General features: G+C 36.8%; 1 protein-coding gene across 3 annotated transcripts; it reads right to left on the reverse strand.

The window, feature by feature from the left end:
• Window positions 1-230: 230 nt before the first annotated feature.
• osr2 (odd-skipped related transciption factor 2) lies at window positions 231-8066 on the reverse strand. 3 transcript variants are annotated; one of them, XM_017452682.3, is made up of 4 exons: window positions 7500-8066; window positions 2897-3583; window positions 2469-2568; window positions 231-2073 (listed from the first exon to the last, which is right to left on the reverse strand). In XM_017452682.3, the coding sequence occupies exons 2-4, from the start codon at window positions 3550-3552 to the stop codon at window positions 1894-1896; spliced, it is 936 nt and encodes a 311-aa protein (XP_017308171.1). In that variant the 5' UTR covers window positions 3553-3583; window positions 7500-8066; the 3' UTR covers window positions 231-1893. The 3 variants fall into 3 exon arrangements, with proteins under 3 accessions (XP_017308171.1, XP_047006230.1, XP_017308170.1); XM_047150274.2 differs by having other exon boundaries at window positions 231-1991; window positions 7500-7982; XM_017452681.2 differs by lacking the exon at window positions 7500-8066 and adding an exon at window positions 5366-5719.
• Between the last annotated feature and the right edge of the window lie 228 nt (window positions 8067-8294).

Below are 8294 nucleotides of genomic sequence, written 5' to 3' on the forward strand. Positions count from 1 at the left end.
AAAAATATGAACATGATCTCCATATGCCTATTAGTCAACCATTCTGAGTTCCTGATTTTCGTTCCTATAAGATGGCATCGTTCTAAAAGGAGTAAGGAGTAAGGAGTAGGCTGACTGACTAATTACAAAGTAATTTATTATTCTAAATAAGATGATATATAATCTCCAATTTAATTATATTTTACAATTCGACTGTATTTGCACATTTTTAAAAATTATAGTGATCATAATGTAATGTAAATGTTTGGCTTAAGATTCAAAATCCCAAATAGCTTTATTTGACATGTGTAAGGGATTCTTACTCGTTTTAGCCTAGCCCGTAACAGACAGTAGGACCCAGCTGAACATATAGCTTAAAATAGTCCTAAATAGTTTTTAAATTCGTTTTAATCTTTTTCGAAATTTAAGTTGTATTTTAGATCTCTGCCACAGGGAACCAGAGGTAAAAACATGGTGGTTATAGCCTACTTAAATTCCAAATGTACGTTTGTCTCCCGCTCATTAAAGTTTAAACAAGGTGTATAGTTATTTCCCGTTTCTAACAGTAGGGCCCATAGGACGGTTCAAATACGCGGTGCAAACAGCTTTGATGAAAGCGCAGTGTAAGACTATTGTATTTCACTAACCGACACTGCTGATAGTTTGTGTCTGCTTCAGAAGCTAGATATGTTATGATTTATGGTTAATAAACTGTCGTAATAATCTATTTGTTCATCCGGCAACAGCCTCTGAGATGCTTATTATGGGCTACAATGTTCATGATGCAAAACCACTGTGTCATAGCCTGTTACCTAATAATTCAGAACCAAGTGGAATATGAGGTCTGCGGGTGTCTAAGCATTGGTACCTTGTTATTAAAGATAGGCGTTACTCATATATCAAACTTCACTTTATAGGCTACTAAGTGAAACATTTCGAAAAAGTTTTTTTTTTTTTTTTTTTTTTTTTTAAATAAAAACTGAATAATCAATAAACAACTCGGCCTAGAGATGCTGTTTCCAAATGGATGATTCGTTATTGTCAGCAGTAAACAATGTCAGCAGTCTAATTACTGTATACGTGGCTACCCCTTAGACTACACCAGTTGCGTCTAACTCACACATATACGCGCTTTCCCAAATGGAAATACATCAACAAACAAATCGCTAAAATGATTAGTTTTATTAGCTTTCATTTTAGGGTAGGGTGGATTATTTACCGCGAACTTATTTCAGTACCTACCTACGTGAAGATGCAGACAGCTTGTGCTTCGAGACTCGCACATTTCTACCACCAGTACCGCCAGCTTGAAACAAAACAATCGAGTTTGGATAATTCAAATGATTTGAATCAGTTTTAAATGACATTAACCTAAAGTTATTAGTTATCGTACATTTAAGTTATTCCAACATACAGTGTTAGGTTGTTTTACAGAAAACTCAATGTAGTGCAATTTCGTATCTTAAGTACCCTATAACACAACGTATACATTTTTGTTTGTTCATCAGTGCTGAACTTTTTTTATGCTAACGGGTTACGTTTTTTAAGCACAATGATTTTATCTGGGCTTACAGTGCACAAGCATTCATTATCCTGTTACAGGCTTTCACAAAAATATAAAGAATATATAGAGAAGTGAAATAATTAGTCTAATTATTTTAATAATCCCTTGAGAAGTGCCATGATATACCTAGATCACCGTCTTGACCTTCAGCTTTATTTCTACCATTCATTTCAACAAACATCCACATTTTTAACACGGTTTATATAATATATTCATTCATTCATCTTCAGTAACCGCTTTTGAAGATGTAGTAAAAAATTCAGCATCACGAAGTTTCCAGCTATCCTTTCTTTGAGTCTCATGTTCTGTCCAATAAATTTGTCCACAAATAGTAGGGCTATCTGTGCGGCCTAGTCCCGGTGGAGCGTGTGTGTCAAACTATGCCGTCGCAGGTCACAGTTGCGCCGAAACACCTTTCCGCAGCGCTCACAGGAGTAGGGCTTGATGTCTGTATGGGTGAGAAGGTGAGTTTTCAGATTACTTCTTTGATTAAAGGTTCTTCCGCATGTGGGGCATTTGTGAGGAGACTCCTGTTTAGATTTGAAGCAAGCAAAATATTATTCTCTTAAGGTTTTAATCATAGGTGCTTAAATAGAATGTCTACATAAGCCTATTAAAGTGACTCAGACAAGAATTTATTAGCTGTCGTGGTATGTCGTCCAAATAACGAAACATATTACAGCTGTGACCAACAAGACCCTATTGCATTGGCTAAATATTTTTCATAATGCTTTTTCGATTATTCTGACTGATCAAGATCAAATAATGTGATAAGGATGCTTCGTCTGTACCATGCGTATGTCATTTAAAAAAAATATATTGAGCTAAGAGGTACCATGTAGGCTATTAAATTAATGCATAGGCCTATGTGTTATATGCGCAAAATGGTATCAATCAATATCAATATCAATATCAATATCAATACCTGCATATGCAATGTTTTATGAACTGCCAAAGTCCGTGACTGACAAAATCCCTTTCCACATTCTTGACATTTGAACGGTTTCTCCTTGGAATGGATGTATCTGCAAGCATAACCAAAATAACGGCACACGATGTTAGTTATCTGACTGACAACGGGACATTATTCAGTGATGTATTGTTTGTCACGATTCAAATGATAAAGAATTACATAAATCTCATATGTAAATCTGCTAACCACTTCAGTGCAGGCAGATCATTTAGACTGCGCAAAATGTGATACAACAACAATAAAACAAGAACTATCTATGCTTATACGTTACATGGGAATTGTTTAGGTAGTTGTTCTATAAAGATATGAGAAAGAAGTAACCACCATAACGAAGTCATTTAATTGGTAGACAGAAAGTAAAATTAGATTCTCTCAAGTACCGGTGATCACGGAGGTGGTCCTGTCTTCTAAAAGCTTTATGGCAGATGTCGCAGGTGTAAGGCCTCTCGTCTGTGTGCGTGCGCTCATGTATAAGTAAGTTGTAGGACTTTGTAAAGTTTCTTCCACAAAATCTACAAATGAATTCCTTTTTGGTTTTTGATGGAAGCCTCCCGCGTGGGGGCTTTCTGTTTGGTGACAGTTTGTTTATTTCTGAGCTCTGGCCGCCGAGACCTGCTGTGAGTTTTAACAGGTCATAGGTCTTACACTCTTCCTCTTGTGTAGCCGCAATGGCAAGGTTAGCAAAGTCAAACCGGGGTCTATCTTTATGTAGGGCTGGAATTCCGTGAGTTATAGTTCCTTGTTTGGGGTGGAAGAAGTGTGCAGTGAACGGTAACGCGGGGAACGTGAATCGAAGATCCGTGAGGCCCTGCGCAGCTGACATTTCAGTGATGGTTGATCGGAGTCCCTGCATGTGAGTGTAGCCCAAAGTCCAGTGGTTCATTTGCATTGTCTGCACCGTCCTGAGGCCGTAGAGTCCTTGAATGTGGTCAGCGTGAGGTAAAGTCGGCCTATTTTCTGCCTGTAAGAAAGCGTAGTTGGAAAGGTGGAGGGACGGATGTAGTGGGATGGGGGCCGGCAGAGTCTTACTCCCCATTTTCCAATCGATCACCAATCTCTAAAAGGACCTGTTAAAAATCAAACAACGATTCAAATTAGCCTCTCGTAATCAGTTCTGGTGTAGCCTAGTAGATAGGTAAGCTAATTAACCGAATCTAAAACGTATTGCAGTGATGAGTTATTTTTTTAGCCATTATTTTCATAACAGCGAAAGAAAGAAGGGGAAACTTTTTTCCTTTAGCTTGCCGTTTTTTAGTGAATATAAAATGAGCAGCGTAACACGCACACACACACACACACACACACACACACACACACACACACACACACACACATACACACACACACACACACACACACACAAACAAATATAAATATAAATATAAATATATATGTAAATATTAAAAATATATATGTATGTATACTTTCGATAGTCATAAACCTTTCTGAGTGAAGTTCTTTCTGCTTTATGGCATACTAGTATAGAGTACAAAGAGAGGTCTAGGAGTATTTTTAGAGTAGAAATAACTTCACTCAGAAAGATTTCTGACTATCGAATGCCTCTATAGGAGTTCAAGCATTAAAGCACTAAAGTATCAGACTTTAATGCATATAGCTATAGCTATATATATATATATATATATATATATATATATATATATATATATATATATATATATATAATTGTATAATATTAACATTAATAATAATTGCATAAATAAGAGTTCAATTTTCAGTAAGGTCCTATAAATCTCGCTGTAACCGATCTGGAGTCTGATGTGGCCGGCTTTAAACCTTACAAAACGGTACGGTAAAAGCTTTGTATACGCAGCGTGAGGAACGCTGCTCTCCGAGGGAATTCCCGCTGCTGGGAGCAGGCTCAGTCCGGGAGCCTATAACATCGCTGCACAAGAGGCTGTCGCTCCCAAGTAACTAGAGTTTGCTGCAATTTTTTTTTGTTTGTTTTTTTTGTTTTAAATGCACATTCACTGGGAAGCTTTGGCCTTGATATCGTTTTGGCAGGATAATGACAAATCCATAATATATGATATTTAATTAAACACAATTCCCGCCAGATAAGAAATTTAGTTAAGGTTAATTTTATTTAGTACTATAGGTCTGTAGAGCAGGATATGTTTTGGAGGCTGCAACTGGAGTCATCTAACAACGTCTTGAGTTTAACAAAACAAAGGGTCCTGGATTGGTCCTGGACTGCACTGGTTAGAATGTATTGATTGAATTTTCTATATTAGCATGGCTCCGGCAACGGTACTGGCTGCAAGACAATTCACAGGTTTACGCATATATTAATTCGTTCGATCTAATACGGATTAAAAACGTGTTATTGAAAACGGTCAAAAACAGTTGAAGCTTTCTGTAAGGAGACGTTTATTTGACAGTGCGTCAGTGTCAGCACTCCGTCATTTATATTTATTACTAATTCGAATGTCTGTTACACAATACCAGTCCACTGTAACTGATTCCATAAAGATAAACAATTATTTCGTTATAGAAGTATTAGTCCCAATAGTTTAAATTATTTGCTTTTGATGTTGGACTAAATATAAATTATTTCATGCACATGTCAGTGATATTGCCTCAGACTGAAATCCCCCCCGTCTATTGTAAGTCTGGCGAATGATGCAGATGGTTTATAGGTTAGTTAATAGTGAACACTTAGTCTTAAAAGAAAATGAACTAAGTGTGACACAAGAGTTGCTGTGTGTTTTGTTAGCCGGTAATTTGATTGAAATACTGGGTTTCCACTATGTATATTGTGATCACATACCCAACAATATTAACGGTAATAAAATCCTAGAGATACACAGCAGATTAATTCAGGTTCTTACCCAGCAGATATGGATGCCAAAAGTCGCGCTCAGTGAGTACCGTTTCTCAATAATCCACAGTGGTTAGAACAATACAAAGTCTAGCGTGAATCCCATACTAATCACGAAGATTTTCCCATGTGAACTTTACAACTTTCGCTTTACTTAACTGAACATCAAAGGCTGAACGTTTAAACATAAAACGCAATCTCTGTGTAAAACGTGGTTCGCTATGTACTGTTATATTGAAAGGTATGTGAGCTCTTGGCTATACTGAGAGTTTGATTCAAGTGAGTAAAACGCAACAAGTCCAGCACTTTTCATGGCTACAAGCTTCACAGCTTTTAGCCCGCCCTCGACACGCCCTCCCTCCCGCCACCAGCTCCAGTGTTCTTCTCTATTTATTTCTGTTTAGATAGCAACTAAGATTTAAATCAAATGAGTTTAACTATGGGGGTGGAGTTCATTTAGCTAGTTAAAGGAGATATTTAAAAGCTGATAGAAAGCTTTTAAACCGGAAAAAACCCCAAAAAACTTTAGTTTGCAGACTGAATTCTTACCTTAAAAACTATAGTTTATAACTTAAATAAAACGGCTATCGGATCAATGTTCTTGTTAACATGTTGACTTGTAACTGGATGATATCTTACTGGCACGCCTAAGGTCATAGGCCTGTCAGCCTGGCCAATATTTTGAAAGCTCGAAGAGTGCAGTAAAATATGGTCTTCTTTGGGGACATAAATGCAGTAGGCTATGTGCCAGTAATTTTATGGGGTTGTGTTTCTTAGTAACCAATCGAATGTCAATTACTTGGAAATCTATATATTTGGGCCGATAATTTTCAAATCCACGAATGCTCAGTGAGTAGATTATTAAATGGCCACCTGTTAAAACGGTTGCACTGTTTGTTTCGCTCATAATATTGCAAAACAATGGCAAATTAAATAAAAAGTGCCAAAAATAAATATGATTAAATAAACATTACGTTATTTTCATGTTAGCCTATTTTATTTTTTTAAGTATTTATTAAAAAATATGTAATTGAAATTTTATTGCTATGAAAATTAATGTCTGTGTTTTATAGTATAATATGCTTTGAAGTTCAATGTCCTGAAATAACCAAGTTTATACATTTGCATTCTTGTCTGTTATTCAAAAATGTTTAGGATAAATAAGGATTTATTTATTTATTAAGATTGTGACCACACTAGCATTGTAGAATATAGTTGTAAATAGAATTTAAAAAATATATATAATTAAAGACATCAGGCTGTATGTGTCACATATGAGTGACTCAAAACCACAGGACTTAAGAAAAATCGATCTAATTTACCTTCAAGTCAGCAATCATTTTTTGTACTAAACCGTGAAAAACATCAAAATAAACTTGATATTATCGTACCCCACAGACATACCCCCCAACACACACACACACACACACACATTTCACCACCACCACAGCCAAACAAGGCAACTGCATTTAAATTGCATTACTTTTTCATTTTTATTAAGCAATGGAAGTATTGGGCACACCTAATTATTATACCTGCTTCAGTAAATACACGCAAACAATACATTTTAAGATGTGGCTCATTCTCACTATTTCTTCATTATGTTTGGTATAAACCTTCAGATGTCCTCTAATAGGGTGTGCCCAGACCACAGTGGCTGACATGCTGTCTGTCTGGACAAGGTTAGCCCTTAGTTGGTAATCACACACATATACACACACACACACACACACACACACACACACACACACACACACTGATTTCTCAAAAGTGTGAAACGCTGTAGCAACAACACACTTGATCTGTAATGGCTGCCCCTAACAATCAGCCAGTGACAGTCTGATCTCTGCCACCCAAACAGACACTGCTGATTCCCTTAGCAGCTGTGTACACACACGTGTCTAAATGGTTGATCCTACAGTCTCGACATTTTAACTATCATTATCTCAATTTCTCTTGGGACTCAGAGAACAGAGAGGCAATGAGTCAATATTCTTTCTGTACTTAAAATTAACAATAATCAATGTTGGTCTACTCACGTATTTAGCCTTGATATTTTGTCCGGAACTACGTACTAAATCAGTTACACATCGCATAAAACGACAAGAAAGAAGAGTCTGATTTTGAGAGAAATGTGTATTTACCTTTAGACGAATGACAATGGGGGTGGGTTGGGTGGCAGAGAGTGTTCTCTGACTGCTGAGGTGGATTCTGCTTCAGGCAAAGTGAAGAACTGTTTCTCCAGTTTCAGAGACAGAGAGAAAGCAACAGGCGCATGGTGAGACAGGATGTCGTCCATGATGGTGGTGGGTTGATCTGCCCTGCTGTGGTTATACTCCCCCTCACTCACTCATCTTGCTGCAGTCTGGGGGGCTGCTTTCATCTTCTTTTTCTCCCCTCAGAATGACATTTCTTATATATTCACACCTCCTAAAGTTTCAGCTAATATGAAGTGCTCCTGAAATGGATTTTTTTCAGTCTATCCTGCAATGCTGTAATCATTATATTGACTGGGATTATTGTGCTTAAACTGCATTTTACTGAATTGTAGTGTGCCAGAGTTTCTAATAACTTATTATTCAATGAATTAGAATCCATTGAATAAAGTAAAACTATTATGAAAATAATCTCCTATTATACGTTCCTTCTAGTTTCATCTAGTATAGCTGATTATGACGTTTAGCCAAACTGTTCACACAAGCACAAAGCAGCATGCATTGCAGACAAATGTCAGGAGTGCAGGAGTGCACATGCAAGCTGTTTGGGACATGAACAATTCACAGACATAAACCCTGATCTGTGAAACACTTGAGAAGGTTACAGTCTAATAACTCCTGAGGTTAGCCCTAGAATTCATACCTTATTTGTCATAAGCTATTGTATTAAAATGTTTTCTTTACTTTCAATAACTCTCTATATAAATTCTTCAGTAATTAACA

This window comes from Ictalurus punctatus, chromosome 23 (assembly GCF_001660625.3).
Source record: "Ictalurus punctatus breed USDA103 chromosome 23, Coco_2.0, whole genome shotgun sequence".
Taxonomy (NCBI): Eukaryota; Metazoa; Chordata; class Actinopteri; order Siluriformes; family Ictaluridae; genus Ictalurus; species Ictalurus punctatus.

Excerpts from the sequence above, each read along its gene's own strand:
- osr2 (XM_017452682.3), bottom strand. The coding sequence starts at position 3,552 with ATGGGGAGTAAGACTCTGCCGGCCCCCATCCCACTACATCCGTCCCTC. Across the intron at positions 2,569-2,896 it reads GACCACCTCCGTGATCACCG|ATACATCCATTCCAAGGAGA; the intron begins GTACTTGAGAGA and ends TTATGCTTGCAG. Across the intron at positions 2,074-2,468 it reads ATAAAACATTGCATATGCAG|GAGTCTCCTCACAAATGCCC; the intron begins GTATTGATATTG and ends AAATCTAAACAG.